The sequence below is a fragment of the Micropterus salmoides genome, unplaced genomic scaffold, assembly GCF_014851395.1.
Source record: "Micropterus salmoides isolate LMB-PRFRI ecotype aquatic unplaced genomic scaffold, ASM1485139v1 Ms_hic_scaffold_3, whole genome shotgun sequence".
Taxonomy (NCBI): domain Eukaryota; kingdom Metazoa; phylum Chordata; class Actinopteri; order Centrarchiformes; family Centrarchidae; genus Micropterus; species Micropterus salmoides.
In genome coordinates, this window is record NW_024042261.1 from 18,622,534 (window position 1) to 18,639,751 (window position 17,218).

The window sequence follows — 17,218 nt, forward strand, 5'->3', positions numbered from 1 at the left end:
GAATAATGATGTGAGATTTATTGTAATAATTATTGACTGATTAATCGATAATGAAAATAATCATTAGTTGCGGCGCTACATTGACCTGGATTCAACTCATCAGTGTATAGAGTTTGTGCTTACTGTATCTTGCCCTGCACATGTATGAGATGACTGGCTAGAACGCAGATAACAGGCACAGAAAACGTTTTGAATAACAAGTAGAATTAGTAGTAAAAATTATGTAGCACATTTCAGCTGATTTATTACAGCCTCATTACCCTCAACAGAGGCTATTGTTGACACACACACACACACAGTCGTGTGTCCATCACTTCAGAGGACATTACATTGACTAACATTCATTTCCTTACCCTAACCAGTACTTACCTAACCCCTAACCCCTAACCCTAGCCTTCACCTAAACCTAACCATACCATGACTTTAAACCAAGTCTTCAACATAAAATCCACCACAACATGACTGTGTAAGCAGATTTATGTCCTCACAACATGAGTAATATGCTCTCTTACACACACACACACACACACACACACACACACACACACACACACACACACACACACACACACACACACACACACACACACACAGACTGTATGCTTTGGGTCTATGTCTATCCCATAATAAACCCCTCCTTCTCCGTCTCCCTCCCCTCGTTATAACTTTGCTGCTACTGAAACAATAGTATTTACCCCGCAGAGAATCTCATCAGCTGCCAACAGGAAGACAAACGCACACAAACACTGCAAAGAGTCCTGTGTATGGATTCTGTGCCACTGGACCTGCATTTGTGTTCATAATGTGACAGGATTAAATCCGGATATGGTTCCAGAGGCCAGACAGAATAAAGGAACAGCTCATCTCACTCACTGTTTTTACTGGTGGAGACATGAAATATGGCAGTATTAGTGGCAACCATCTGATAAATGTGCTGTTTGTAAGTCAATTCGACGTAGGAACTTTTGTTTTCGGTGTCATTGTGGTTTGGCTGACTATATCATTTAGCTCTGACGCTATGGGCCAGGACCTTACATGTCTTCCCCTGTCTCCTCTGTGGGCTGCCAGATAAAGGCAAGAATACCAAAAAAACAAACACAAAAAATTGACATCTTTTATGTTTTATTGTCAGAGCCACACAGCAGGAATTGACATTAGGCAGCCTGTAAAAACATTATTGCCCTAAGTAAGGAAATAGTCTAAAGGTTAAAACACAGCGAGAAAAATTTAAAATACATCAGGATTAATTTCCAGATGTGATGGAAACAGTTGGAAAGTATTTAAAACTCGGCTAATTGTCCAACACTTGAAGCGACGTCAGACACATGTTGAGCTGTGTTTATTCCCATGTCACTGTCTTCTGTCTACAAATCTTCTTGCAGTTTGCTCTTGAAGCACTTTTCTGTTTTAATCCAGTCCGCGTTTTAGTTGCTGTGGGACACTGACCTGGAAAGACCGTAAAAACAGCTGAGTGGACAGGGCAGGATGAACTCCAGGCATGGATTTATCCCTCCCTACACACATAGACATACTGTAAATAAGCAGAAGTAAAATCATTACTTGAGTGTTTTGCATACGCTGCCTTCCTGACACCCATACTTCTATACAGACAATCAGCCATGACACACACATGCAGTATGCACACAAACAGACACAAATCACATTTGCTTGGCAAATTGAACATTTTGCGTCCGGTCCGCTGAGCAGACATGAACTGCAGGCACAGAAATCATTAAACTCCAGCTTGCGGCTGCAGGCGCGTAGTCACAGCTGTGCAATCACAATGTCAAAGCATTGATCTGTGATTGGCTAGGGGGAGTGGTTCAATCAGAAATGCAATCCAGACTCTGAAGTTTGACCTGCAGTTGTTGACAAAAAGGAACACACCACAAATCCTAGGACTAGATCATTTTCTTTTAGTTTCTATTCTATCTCACAATATATGATGTGTTTTTTTGATTCTTTATTTTGTACTGTATTACTTTAACTTTGTCTAAACACTGTGTTCAACTCTGTTCTGCTCTCCTGTATCATGCTACTGTAAGGATAAAGCCCGCTCACAACTGTGACAGACAGCAACAGGTTGAAGCTGCCTACAGCGTCTAAACCCCCCTCATTCTCATACATGTATACACACATCACTATCCACTGAGGTCAAGAAAAAGGGTGTATGTGTTGTCTCTTCTCCTCTCACTTCTCCATGCTGCTGTTTTAAACTCCATTTTCCACCCAACTTTCTTTTTCTTCGGCGTTTCTCTTAAATTTTTATACCCCTCTCTCTCTTTCTTTCTCTGTAGGTATCAGAAGCATGTCCACACTTACAGAATTCTCCCAGATGAGGAAGGATTTCTGGCTGTACAGGTACAGAGAAGACACACACACACACACACACGCTGCAAAAACTGTATTTGCTTCAGTAGCAGCTGGCAGGCAGAGATGCTTTTGTTGGCTCCGAGCTCTCACTCACACTCACATACACCGACAGCAGCCTCTTTGTGCCTTGTGCCTAACAGCTGTGAAGTCCCCTCCACTACCCGCCACACAGACATGCTCTGTTACACACACACACGACAACATGGTACTTCAGACTATCCATGTGGCCACATCACAGACATCTGTGTCCTTGCTTTTTTTGGGGTCTTAGCTATGACCGTGGAAAGAGAGAAATTTTTCTTCCTGGAACTGAATATGTTCAGAAACAATGTTTACCGAAACAGTTCTTCCTGGTTTGAATTATATTTAGACAGCCGGGTCATATTTGCTTACACAACATAAAATGTGGAACAATAGCGGCCACCAGAGATTTCAACAACAGGACTACTTGTAGCCAAGGAGTTTGGGTGTAATTGTTATGTTCATACCATGTAAAAACCAACTTTTCTTCCTCTGTCTCATCCCTCCCTGATTGACTTCCTCCCTCTTTCTCTCAGACATCTCAGGGTGTGCAACCTAAGCGTTTTAAGACATTACCAGAGTTGGTGTCATTGTACCTGCAGCCCAGCCAGGGTCTGGTCACCACCTTGCTTTACACTGTGGACAGAGAGGAAACTGCTGTCAGCGATGACAGGGACTATTCAGGTATCTCTAGAGCCCATACAAGCACACTCAGTGATTACCTGCTTTTTATCACATGTTAACTCTCTCTTTTCTGTGATTGGTAGATGGGGAGGATGAGAAGCCACCCCTCCCCCCTCGTTCTGCCTCCACCTCCACTCCCCCAGGACCAGACACACCTACAGACAGGTACAAAGTCTATATGAGAACTGGTTTTATTGTGTCTATTCACAATAATAAAATGCAAGCGCTACGAATCAAAGTACCAGCAGGGTTTTTTAACCAACATGTTAACCATGTGGTATCCACATCCAACCACCCCACACACACACACACACACACACACAGGAAGGATGTTGCTTCACTGTTAATGTGATTGCATCATAAGTCAGCTCTGTTCATAAAAATAGTAAGCAGAGGTATCATTGATTATATAAACAAACAAAAGCTCACACTGTTCCTCTGCTGCTTTCACTGTTTCTGTTGCATGACACACACACACACACCATGCAGTAAAAATGGTTACATAATAATAATACACTTGTAACTAAGGTTCATTTGTAGACACGCACATTAATATCCTCCGCTCTGCCTGTGTGCCCCCCTCTGTCTGCATAATGAAGGAAAGCCACATCCTGTTGAAAACCACGTCGGAGACGATGGAAGGCTTTGATGAAGTGGGGGCTGTAGTTTGTGTGTGCATCTGTGTACAACATATTAATGAAAAAAGTCTGTGCCTTCGCTCACTGAAGTGAGTAAGTTGGCTGTACGCATCATTCTGATATTCCTGTTGCAGGTAAAGGTTGCTAACTAACTGATGCTGTAACCTTTGTCACAGTGTCAACTGTAGGTGAAATCAATGAAGTAACTTTTTTCTGTCACGGTGGTCCTCCGTTTGTCAAGTTATCAAGAAAAGAAGCATAAAATCAGCCGTGGAAATTACCCGTGACACTTTCTACATATGATTCATTAAACTCTACTCTAGCACCAAAATGAGCGCTAAATATGTCATAGTCCAGAAACCGTAAAGGAACACCACATCACAGTTAATTTACACTTGGAACTTTTGTTCAGCTGGTTTGTAGACATTACATGTTTGAAATAAGGCCTTGTGTACGAAAATGTACTTCGCTTACTCGGAAGCCACAGTGTGTGGATCATATTAAAGGATTGTCAGTGCAGAGGTCTGCAGATGCAAAAGTTTAGTCTTAGTCGCAGAGGTTAAACAAAAGGGAGTGTTTTAGTTGGCCATGTTAAAAGTGGCGTATGGACTGTGAGGAAAAACAAAACTCTGTCAGCAGTATTTCCACTAAGGAAGGAGCACCACAGGAGGCAAACTGTAAAATGAAACAAAAAAGTTACTTTCCTTTTTTGACTAGACAATTTTAATGTTCAGGTCAGAAAGAAACAACCACAAATCTGTGACAGCCTATAATACACATTCTTTGTAAGTTGTAGAAGTGTAGTTTGGCCAGTTTGTAGGGGGCTGGGGGCATCCTGCTGGCTCACTTGGTTAAATGAGTGTGTATGTCTGTATATGTGGTTGGTAGGGTAGACATAAGTCAGCTCTCTGTTTTAGAGGAAGTGTGCAATTAAAAAAAAAAAAAAACAGTCTCCACAGATGTAGTGCTCACAGACTTATACACATGCTTTGTAGATATGGCCACTAGGAAGACAGTGTTCTGTTTTCTGATACAAGGGATGTAATTTTCTGCTGCTTGGATGTCCATTTTTAAAGTATCTGCTGAAACTTTATGGCAGTAAAAGCATAAAATTAATGTAATATAACAATTACAGAACAGACAAGAATATAGCAAACAGCATAGCAAACAATGGAAACATACAACTTGATAAAAAGCTTTAGTAGGACTTACAATGTGAATTCTGAGACAAGATAAGGATTACAGATGACAACACAGGACTTGTCTGTATAAAATGTGTAACATCAAATCACTGTAGTGCTGTTTTTATTTGTAGTTTGCTTGTACTGTAATCTGTATACTTGTGTTGTTGAAATAGGATGACTGGACTTTGTTTAAATTTTGTTTTAGTGCTCCAGCAGCTAACGGCCTGAGCACCATCTCCCACGAATACTTGAAGGGCAGCTATGCTCTGGATCTTGAGGCAGTCAAACAGGGAGCCTGCTCCCTGCCTCACCTCAACAAGACACTAGTGGCCTCCTGCAAACGCCTTAATGGGTAAGAAGGACAATCCAGTGCACATCTGTAGACACGTGTTCCACAGATACTCTCTTGTCCCTGCGTCTTCTACACAAGGCTGTTCTTTTATGTATGTGCTCGTCACTCCACTGACAGATCTATGTAAGGAGTCACAGACCGCAGAGCTGCCTTCTCCCTTGTTCTGGTCACAGTGGCATGTGTTTCACATTCAAACATCATGATAATAAATAAACTTGAAATTAAAGACCAGCTTAAATTAAAGATGTTAGAAATATAACTGAATCATCTGTGGTTCATTGTGCAGCAGCAACATGCAGACACATAGTATCTTTCCTTATACATAGATCTAAATGAAGAAGAAAACATAAGAAGGATTTAAATTTAAGTTGTGGATGTCTTTGTTTCCCCAAAACAGGGAGGTGGATAAGGTGCTGACTGGTCTGGAGATCCTGTCTAAAGTCTTTGATCAGCAGAGCGCTTTCATGGTCTCCAAGATGATCCAACAGGTACACATGTTTGCCAAAACCAAAAATAGTGAAAACTTAGGAATCTCCAAAAGGGACAGCATCTGCCCTCTCACGTGTACCTCTGGAAATAATGATCAGTATGTCACCCAAATTTAGACTGAATGTTCACAGGCAGTTATAGCAAAGATAGACAGACATGTATAATTTATCAATACATTAATCAATCTTTAAAATGTACAGTATCTCACAAAAGTGAGTCCCCCCCTCACATTTTTGTAAATATTTGATTATATGTTTTCATGTGACAACACTGAAGAAATAACACTTTGCTACAATAAAGTAGTAGTAGTAAAGTAAAGTAAAGTAGTGAGTGTACAGCTTGTATAACAGTGTAAATTTGCTGTCCCCTCAAAATAACACATCACGCAGTCATTAATGTCTAAACCGCTGGCAACAAAAGTGAGTACACCCCTCAGTGAAAATGTCCAGATTGGGCCCAAAGTGTCAATATTTTGTGTGGCCACCATTATTTTCCAGCACTGCCTTAACCCTCTTGGGCGTGGAATTCAACAGAGCTTCACAGGTTGCCACTGGAGTCTTCTTCCACTCCTCCATGACAACATCATGGAGCTGGTGGATGTTGGAGACCTTGAGCTCCTCCACCTTCCGTTTGAGGATGCCCCACAGATGCTCAATAGGGTTTAGGTCTGGAGACATGCTTGGCCAGTCCATCACCTTTACCCTCAGCTTCTTTAGCAAGGCAGTGGTCGTCTTGGAGGTGTGATTGGGGTCGTTAACATGTTGGAATTCTGCCCTGCAGCCCAGTCTTTGAAGGGAGGGGATCATGCTCTGCTTCAGTAATAGCACATGTTGCAGGGCTCGACAATAACAGTGGCCTGATGGCCCGGGGCCAGTAAAAAGTAATGTCTGTTGAATTAGCAGCTCACTGGCCCAATTGGGCCAGTGCAAAAACATTACTATTAAAAATGCGAAAACAAAAAAATCACATTAGAAACTCAACATCCTGCAGTTGTTTTGCAGCTCTTAGCATGCACCGTTGACCAATCAAAAGTTGTAGTGAGGTGACAAGTGGTTGTCAAATGTTATTTCTCTAATCTCAATCAAGCGGCAACCTCTGGGTCTTTAAAGTGAAAACATGAAGATGGAACTTAAACCTGCATTCTCTCTAACGGCCAGCAGGGGGCGAGTCCGCTGGCTGCAAAAAGAAGTCCGGTTCCATTAGAAATGAATGAATAGAAATGGTTAAATAACCATACTTCTCAGCTGAATTATTCCCTCAGTAAACACTTTCATTATGAATTTATGGTCTCAGTTGCTAGTTTCAAGTCTTCTTCAACATAACATGGTGTCCATTTAGTAAATTATCGTCTTATTTAAGGGGAAATAGATCAGAAAGCAGCATATGCTTTACTGCGGGACTACTTGTAATTGACATGTCGCTACCATGGCGACCTGTCATGTGGCTGTTAGCAGGAGAGAGCACGTCATATGAGTCTGTTAGTATGTTTTCTTTTAAAAGTAAATTGTTTTATTTTTTGTAATTTTAACATTTGTTTATTTTTTTTTATACTCAGGATGTATTTAAAAAGGATTAAGCATGTTAACAGCATAACATAACTTATAAGTCTTTGTTTTTTTTGTAACACAGTAAAAATTGTCTTCGGGTGTGGGGCCAGTTGCAAAAAAGTTTAACGTTGAGCCTCGTTTTGGCATTCACAGTACCAGCAGGTCTCATGCAGCCCCAAGACCATGACACTCCCACCACCATGCTTGACTTGTAGGCAAGACACACTTGTCTTTGTACTCCTCACCTGGTTGCAACCACACCTTCCTTAGTCTGCTGGTCTCCAGCAAACTGATTGCGGGCTTTCTTGTGCATCATCTTTAGAAGAGGCTTCCTTCCGGGACGACAGCCATGCAGACCAATTTGATGCAGTGTGTGGCGTATGGTCTGAGCACTGACAGGCTGACCCCCCACCCCTTCAACCTCTACAATGCTGGCAGCACTCATTCGTCTATTTCCCAAAGACAACCTCTGGATATGAAGCTGAACACGTGCACTCAACTTCTTTGGTCGACCATGGTGTGGCCTGTTCTGAGTGGAACCTGTCCTGTTGAACTGCTGTATGTTCTTGGCCACCGCGCCGCAGCTCATTTTCAGGGTCTTGGCAATATTCTTATAGCCTAGGCCATCTTTATGTAGTGCAACCACTCGTTTTTTCAGATCCTCAGTTCTTCAGAACTTCCAGTGACCAGTATGAGGGAGTGTGAGAGCGATAACACCAAATTTAACACCCCTGCTCCCCATTCACACCTGAGACCTTGTAACACTAACGAGTCACATGACACCGGGGAGGGAAAACAGCTAATTGTGCCCAATTTGGACATTTTCACTTAGGGTTGTACTCACTTTTGTTGCCAGCGGTTTAGACATTAATGGCTGTGTGATGTGTTATTTTGAGGTGACATAAAATTTACACTGTTATACAAGCTGTACTTTAACTACTTTACATTGTAGTAAAGTGTCATTTCTTCAGTGTTGTCACATGAAAAGATATAATCAAATATTTACAAAAATGTGAGGGGTGTACTCACTTTTGTGAGATACTTTTTATACTTATACACACATGAATTATTGGTGGAAATTGAATTGGAATTTAGAAATCCAAAAGGCAAGTATTTAACTCCTCACCAGCAATCTGTGTGCATTACCCAGATCAAATGTAAGTATAAACAGTCTTCAGTTATATCCAAGCTTCCTCCAGACTATAACCAAACGTTCACCGCACTTCCAAAGCAGTCGACTCCTCTGTTCTCATTTGATGTCAAAAAGCTCATCACGTCCAGTAATGCTTACTTTGAGTGTCATTTGTGTCACACTGGAATATTAACTCACTTTCACAGATAATGGAATATGTGACATCATGTCCTTAGTGAAGTATCTTGTAAACGGAGCAGCCAGTCAGAATAAGGGACAGAGATTCAGTTCTCCCAAAAACAGCGACAGAGATTTAGTCTTAGTGGAGGGAACTCCTATTTTTTGAGTTACTACTGCAGTAGTATATTCATAACTTATGAATTAACAGGCTTCCTGATAAATCATGATTTAGAAATCATAATTTTCTTTATTACTGAACTGGTGGCAGCACACACCAACACCTAGCTTTATGTTAACAGGTATGGCTAGACTGGTTATGCAACGTTAAGAACAATCTTTAAGACGCTTTGTAATTGTGAAATGTGTTTGCTGTGCAGTTTTACTGTTGGAGAATTTTTTGTTTGAAACTCTGAATGAAAAAGCATAATTTCAGTGGGAAATTTACTAAATTGTAATCATAAACTTTCTCCATGAAAGTCACGTTGTTGCATCCCAATCCTTAAAAACCGGAATTATGAAGCTTTCTCACAATGGCAGCTAAACATACCAGCTCATGCTTTCTGTCTTACTTGTTTCCTGTTCTTCTTTACTTCTCCTCTCTATCAGTCGGTGAATCAGGGTGGAGACCAGGAGTTGGAGAATCTCGTGACCAAGCTAGCAATTCTCAAAGACCTGCTGTCCTCTATAGAGAAGAAGGTACACACATATGTAGGCATGCACACTCACACATGATCACTTCGACTCCCTCTCAGTCACACACTCACTCACACAGACAGCTGCAAGTTTGGGGTGGTTAGTTTAGATAATCCTCCCCCAGACGATGGATCATCTGTCCAGAAGCCCTTCTAGCCGCGTGTGTAGTCCAGCATAAAGACTTCAGGCTGGTGCATGTGTGTGATAAAGTGAGAGAGAGAGACCCTTCTCTTTTGCAGACTTGGCATACAGTACATGGATGGCACGCAGATTTGGAACAATGAGGGGGGATTTTGACATTTTTGGACAGAGCAGCAGTTTATCCACTTGTTGATACAACGCGTTAAAAAATATTTGCATATGGTGTAATGCTACGAAAGCCAGATGTAGAGGGTGTGCGCCATGCAGGTCATAACAGAAGTTTTTTGTTTTTGTTTAATGCCTAACAGGATTTTCCAGCACAGTAAACCTCACATTTTACCTATAATTTGCAAATACAGTTTGTCCAGCTCTGCCTTGTTAACAGGTCATACCATTTCTACTTGGACTTCACTTGTAAGAAGGGGCTTTAGCTGCCTGGGAAGGAAATGGCTTCAATGCAATCAAGCTCCATGTCTTGACTCATGTGATGTCAGTGGCTCCACCTTCTCTGCTCCTGTTAGATCACATCCAGGAAATGAGGAACTGTTTCCTTTTTGACACTGAAGCTGAAAACAATCAATATCTGTTTGTCTTTTCGTGTGTGTGTGTGTGTGTGTGTGTGTGTGTGTGTGTGTGTGTGTGTGTGTGTGTGTGTGTGTGTGTGTGTGTGTGTGTGTGTGTGTGTGTGTGTGTGTGTGTGTGTGTGTGTCTCCTTTCGGTCCGCTTTTTATTTTTTTTGTTTAATTGTTTCTCCCTCTGGCTCGCCCCTTCTCTGTCTTTGTCCCCTTAGGCTCTAAAGGCTCTCCAGGACATGAGTTTATCCTCTCCCTGCCCCCTTCCTCCCCTCTCCATGCGTCACAGCAAAGCCATTCCTGTGCAGGCCTTCGAGGTACGCGTGTACATCCTCCCACACACAAGCCACATACACACAGACATGTTGTTCTTGGTTGTCTTTCTGCATGGTGATAAGAGGTCAGTATTAAGGCAGCAGTGATGATGTCATCCATGTCTAGCTTTTGGCCAACTAAAAATTTTTTTACATTTCTCTTTACACTTTAATCAGGAAAGGAGGTGAGCTGAAATATCTGCATTATGGCAATTAAATGTAAATCCGTACTTATTAAGACCAGTGTTTCCCACTTACACACTTTACTTGGGTGGCCAACCCGGTATATTAACAGCTGCCAGATTATGTTTGGTGACCTGTTTGAGCATTTTGCAGAGAAACACAGAGAGATATGTTATCTGGTAGAGACAGAAGACAGAAAGAGACAAGGTAAGCAGGTGTGTGTTTGCAGTAAGAGACCAGAGGTGTAGGTGTGTGCGTGTGGGGAAAAGAGAACTGAAGGGAAAAGCAAGGTGAGCAGATTCAAGTAGTGATTAAACACTAAAATAAGGTGGAGAATGAAGTAGTATTAAATGGTGAAAAAATAAATAACCTACTAGATAGGAATATACCCCGCTGCCCTCCCTTTTATACTCAAAATCTTAAATCTATTTGCTGTTCAGGAATATGAAACTTTGGAAAAGATAATTGCGATTTCAGTCTGGAGGCAAACTAGACCTTTGTTGTAGAGTTCTGAAACACCTCCAGATTTAATTTATTAAATGCCATTGTGAAGGAATGGTGGTTTTGTTTCACAGCGGAAGGACTGAACCCGAATTACCGTAAAACAGGCTGTGAGGTCTGAACGCACTGCAGACAGTTTGTCAGCAGAGCTGATGTGAGACCAAAGGAATGTTTGTAATGCACTTCCTGTTCATCATCAGCGACTTTGTCATAGTTTATGGTATTTATCACTTTTGGCATCATTACCGACCTGATAAAATAACTTCTAGGCACTGGAAGGAGACTGTTGAAGAGTAGGAGAGAAAAACGGACAAAAGACATATTGAAGAGGGATAAAAGAGTAGAGGGATAATTATCAATGGGAACATGTGGAGAAAAGTTTGAGACAGTGAAGGAATAAGAGTTGAAATATTTGAAATATCAGCTGTCAGCTGAGCCTGCATCCTTATGTGGTAGCCTCCTTTCAGCAGCTTCCTGTTAAACAGGAACAGAAATGTTGTTACGATGAGGTTTAGATGTAGCACCTGATTCGCCCACTGACAAACAAAGACATCCCATTGAGTTTTTACATGATATGTGACACAAAGTCAGAATAAATTTGTGTCTTCTGGTTTTCATTTGATTCTGAGAAATTATGAGTTTTACGTTTCTTAGAGCCAAACCTATGGATTCAAACACAAAAGGCCCACTCTGTGAACTGCCTTCTCAAACTACAATCGAGAGAATCAGCACATTGTGCGTGGGATCATCAAAATTCTTGCTTTCTGCTTTCAGATTTCTAACCTTGCTGGTGGCATATAACTGCTAGTTAATATCATAGAAGCAGCAAGCTTGTTTTGTTTGTGATAACAATAGAGGGAGAGAGTGCCGATGAGTCCACTACTTTCACTTTGGAGACCCCTGGTGGTGTGAAGATTTGATGTGATTTGGAAGTAGAGGCCTCCGTAGACACGAACACTTTCATCATTTTATTTTTCACAAACACCTTTAGTTTCTGCAAGTTTGTGTTTTAATCCTCCTCTGATCCTCTTCAGGTAAAGCTGGATGTTTACCTGGCAGAGCTGACAAAGATAGGAAAGAGCCAGAAGTATACTCTGTCTGTGGACGTGGAGGGAGGACGACTGGTGGTGATGAAGAAAGTGAAGGACAGCCAAGAGGACTGGACCACCTTCACACATGACAAAAGTGAGAATTACACAAACACTCTACACACAATAACTTAACTGTGAGATGAGTAATCAAGTGTTACCCCCGGGAAATGATTGCGTTAGTGACGCATCTCATCTTGTGATCAGTTTAGTTTGCAGATGACAGCCTAAACAATAGCAAATATAGCCAGATTCATTAAATATGTGGCATTTCCTCTTTAATATTCATTTTTTATTTTGTTATTGTGGGTTCTGTATTTCAGGCGATGTGACCATGAAAGCAGATTAAATGTCTTTGAACTACAGGTCAAGAGATTAAATGTTTTTTGATCCAAGCTTGTAATAACAAAATATTCTTGATGGTATCTGTTTGAGCCACAGTTGAGGTAAAGACATAAAACATTGGGTGAAGATTTAACAGCATCTTTAACAATGTTTTTATCATTTTGTCTCCTATTTCCCTTAATTTTTCATGCCTTTTCATTGTTCTCTTTCCTTGACTTTTCAACTCTTCTTTGACCTTGCTTTTTCTCCCTGCCTTTCTGGCTTTCCTATCTCTGACCTTCTGTCTGTCTCAGTCCGTCAGCTGATCAAGTCTCAGCGGGTGCAGAATAAACTGGGCATTGTTTTTGAGAAGGAAAAGGACAAGAGCCAGAGGAAAGACTTCATATTTGCTAGTGCCAAGGTCTGCGCGCACACACACACACACACACACACACACACACACACACACACACTCACTCTTAACACACTACCACACACATTTGTAGATATAAGGAAACACAATCTTTTACAGTATTCAAACATACAAACACCTACCTGCAAATGTACAGTGTTTTACACATTCCTATTCAAACTGACAAGGAAATACTCTCATATTTCCCTTTTTTATTTGTATATCTATAGTCAGATGAAGAACACTAACAGGGCATACCCATATGCAAATGCATAGATGTGTCTCTTTTAATGAAGAAATTCTGATGGAAAATGCCAAAGAGAGTTGTCTGCCCACAGTGTTGTACATATGAGAGCTGTTAAGAAATAAACTGTTAAAAGGGTTTAATGAAAGCACATACTCACATCCAAGTAAGGTTAAATCAAGGCCAACTGGACTTGATTGAAGACACTGGAGTACGTTTCTCCTCTCATCACATATACACTCATTGATTGTTAGTAAGCTTTTTAGGTGGTGGTACTAAAAAACAAGGTGCCCGTTTGTGGAAACTTCCCCTCACTGATGTGTGTGTGTTTCAGAAGCGGGAGGCATTTTGCCAGCTGCTGCAGCTGATGAAGAATAAACATTCCAACCAGGACGAGCCAGACATGATCTCCATCTTTATAGGCACCTGGAATATGGGTTAGACACACACACACACACACACACACACACATCTCTTAGTCACAGTCTTTTAGATGTGTTTTTCCTTTTAACATAACCTACATTAATAGCAAAACAGATTGACTTATGCTCCTTCAGACTTAGCTTTTCGCTTTCGTTTTTCATCAGTTTTTCTGGCTTTATTGCCGAAACACGTGTTACCTATGACAGAAATACAGTCATTGTAAAAAGGAAGATGGCGTTTTTGGATTAATGAGCAGCGGACCACGATTCACCCTGCCTGATCAACCGAACCAGGCACCACGACAGGTGCATTGATCACTCAGAGGAGAGAAAAGAGAGCCTGGATAGGAGCGTTGTTGGTCCTAAAGGTCCTGTCTGGACAAAATGGGACTGATTTTGGCCAAACAACGGAAATCAGAGACTGTTGTGCCCACATCTTTACAGAGACCTGCCCCATCAACCCAGATCAAGCGGGCTGCCCATGTTCCGAGATGACAGTGTAAGACGCAAGATGAGAGGAAGTGGATGCTTGATGCTGAACACAGTCAAGATGGACACTGTTTCCCAAATGTCAGACCTTTTAATGTCAATATATAAACATATTATCATCTTGTTACTGCTGTTTACATTCGCCTCAGACGCAAATTCAAAAAATGCACTGCAGAATGTTCTGGTTGTATACAGCTATTTATAGAGCCTTTGTATGCTCTATAAATAGCTGTATATAACCTATTGGTTTTTTTTAAATGTTAACATATTTTAATACACTTAATTATCTGTTATGTTATGTGTGTGTAGCATTACGGGACTTCAAACTTTTTTTTTGTTGTACAACCTTGTGTTGTATAATGACAAATAAACAACCTTGTACCTTGTAGATATTTTCATATGTTGCATGAATTTCCAGAGCATGAGATTAGTATTTTTGATGAGAATGTACTGTTTTGGTCTTTGTCTGCAGGCTCAGTGCCATCGCCTAAGTCTGTGGCCTCATGGGTGTTGTGTCGCGGCCTCGGGAAGACTCTAGACGAAATGACGGTCACCATCCCCCATGACCTTTATGTGTTTGGCAGCCAAGAAAACTCTGTGTGTGATCGTGAGTGGGTGGAGTCGCTGCGTGCCATGTTGAAAGAACAGACAGAACTGGATTATAAACCGGTGAGGAAAGAAGGCGCAAACAAAGATTTTAGTAAAAAGAGATTTTAAATATAGGACCATTATGCTAAATATTACATTCTTTGATTACGTTAGTTTTATTTGTGCTTTGCTCACACTGACCAAACCCATTAAAATCATGAGGGGTAAGTAAAAGTGGAGATGATGTGTTTGAAAACTAAAGATAAGAAAGACGGGGCAATTATTTTTGTACAGTGTGAGCGCAGGCGTTATGACTATAGGTTCCATATTGTCTGTTGTTGTTATTGGTTATAGATCGCAGTGCAGACTCTGTGGAACATAAAAATTGCCGTGTTGGTGAAACCGGAGCACGAGAACCGGATCAGCCACGTGGGAATGTCCAGTGTCAAGACGGGCATCGCCAACACACTGGGTAACAACAGTGTTCAGTATTTATTCCTCCTTCACGTGCTTTACTTCCAAACTCAAATGATCAAACTCTAGGAGGAAAATGTGAACCATGGAACAACAGCACAATCAAACGCTGACTTTTTCTGTAAACAAAGGCGCTATTATGATTGTATTTCTGCAGCTCTTGTGGTCACAACAAAAAAATGTGACTTCAATTAAGAAAAAAAGCATTTGGTGTGTCAGTGATCGAAATACCATGCCTTTCTTTTAAACTCTGTAAAACTTAAAAGTTTCATTTCAAACTTTTAAAAGTGAGAAAATGAAACCACAGCTGTGTGTCTGTGTACAGCTGTGTATTTTAGTGCGATTCATTATCACAACAGGAGCAAAATTCTATGCTCTTAGCTTTTTTTTTTTTCTATAAAGTAATGCTTGTTGTTAGTCAGTTTCTGTCAGTTAATTTTTATGTGTTTTGATGGTTTCCTAGGCAACAAAGGAGCTGTGGGTGTGTCCTTCATGTTCAACGGGACATCTTTCGGCTTTGTGAATTGTCACTTGACATCAGGAAATGAGAAGATAGCCAGGTACCTACCACTGTCTACACACATTATGCATTGCTCTTTCATTTTATTTGATGATATACTTTTACACTGCGCCACACACACACACACACACACACACACACACACACACACACACACACACACACTCATCACTCTTAGTACCTGTGATACATGTGACCTTTGCAGGAGGAACCAGAACTATCTGGATATCCTACGGCTGCTCTCCCTAGGAGACAAGCAGCTGAGCTCCTTTGACATCTCACTGCGCTTCACACACCTTTTCTGGCTGGGAGACCTCAACTACAGGCTGGATATGGACATACAGGTGAAGCAGACACACACACACACACACACACACACACACACACACACACACACACACACACACACACTGGTCAATGGCAGATTTGGATGACACCTCATTCTCTTTTGCATCTTTGTGCAGGAGATTTTAAACTACATTAACAGGAAGGAGTTTGACCCCCTGCTGAAGGTGGACCAGCTCAACCTGGAGAGGGAGAAGAACAAAGTGTTTTTACGCTTCGGTTAGTCGGACTGTGTTTCTACCAGGTGTCTGTTTTACAGCGCTGCTTACCTCCTCTCCTTGTGCACAAGTTGATTATTAATAGTTTGGTTTTAAATGATTAAAATATATCAACAGTGACAGAAGGTCACTTGCAGCAAATGTGATGACACACTTACCAAAAGCATCTTCTCACCACTGCTGTTGTGTTCTCTAAGAAATGTCATTATATGTAAACACTATGACTTAAAGGAAAAATGATTCAAGGATGGGAAATATTTATTAAAAGATGCAGTTCAACCATTATCAAAGTTGCTCCATATAGCTTATTAGCCAAATGTATCATCATCTACATCAGTATAAAGAAATGGTGACCATCTGTGTCATATCACTGTTTGTGCTAGTGTTTCTCAAAAGTAACACTCTTCAGCCTTTTGCCGTTGTGAGAAACTTGCTGATTGGGGAAATTGCTCTCTGAGCCACCGGGTATCACAGATACTGTAAATAATAATAATAATAATAATATAATAATAATAATCTTTATTTGTAGAGCACTTTTCAAAAACAAGTTACAAAGTGCTTTAACAAGTGTAAAGACAATAATACCCAAGAGACAATAATACAAAAACAATACAAGATAAAAGCATGAAAACATTGAAAAGACTAAAATACAGATAAATATAAAATTAGTAAAATACAGTAAAATAAAAGGGATAAAATAAAGTCAATAAGATGGGAAAGGCTCTCCTATAAAAGTATGTTTTAAGAAGGGACTTAAAAGAGTTCACTGACTCAGCCGACCTGATTTCCTTGGGCAGGCTGTTCCAGAGCCTCGGGGCCCTGACAGCAAACGCTCGTCCCTTTAGTTTTCAGTCGAGACTCTGGAACAGACAACAGACCTCTGCCCGAGGATCTCAAGGTACGTGCTGGTGCGTATGGGACTAAAAGGTCAGAAATATAACAAGGCGAGAGGCCATGAAGAGCTTTAAAAGTGATCAATAGAATTTTAAAGTCAATTCTAAAACATACTGGGAGCCAGTGTAGTGAAGCTAAAATAGGAGTAATGTGGTCATATTTCTTTGTTCTGGTTAAAAGCCTGGCAGCTGAGTTC

At 40.9% G+C, this 17,218-nt stretch overlaps 1 protein-coding gene across 1 annotated transcript in view; it reads left to right on the top strand.

The window, feature by feature from the left end:
- inppl1a (inositol polyphosphate phosphatase-like 1a) overlaps positions 1-17,218 on the top strand; it is a 31,171-nt gene that overhangs the window by 6,338 nt on the left and 7,615 nt on the right. The window contains exons 2-16 of the mRNA XM_038694304.1: positions 2,298-2,361; positions 2,931-3,078; positions 3,162-3,243; positions 5,106-5,252; positions 5,650-5,740; positions 9,207-9,296; positions 10,225-10,323; positions 12,039-12,189; positions 12,731-12,837; positions 13,407-13,509; positions 14,456-14,652; positions 14,926-15,043; positions 15,509-15,605; positions 15,771-15,909; positions 16,030-16,129. Coding sequence (XP_038550232.1) covers positions 2,298-2,361; positions 2,931-3,078; positions 3,162-3,243; positions 5,106-5,252; positions 5,650-5,740; positions 9,207-9,296; positions 10,225-10,323; positions 12,039-12,189; positions 12,731-12,837; positions 13,407-13,509; positions 14,456-14,652; positions 14,926-15,043; positions 15,509-15,605; positions 15,771-15,909; positions 16,030-16,129 — 1,733 coding nt within the window. The remainder of the gene's footprint in view (positions 1-2,297; positions 2,362-2,930; positions 3,079-3,161; positions 3,244-5,105; positions 5,253-5,649; positions 5,741-9,206; positions 9,297-10,224; positions 10,324-12,038; positions 12,190-12,730; positions 12,838-13,406; positions 13,510-14,455; positions 14,653-14,925; positions 15,044-15,508; positions 15,606-15,770; positions 15,910-16,029; positions 16,130-17,218) is intronic.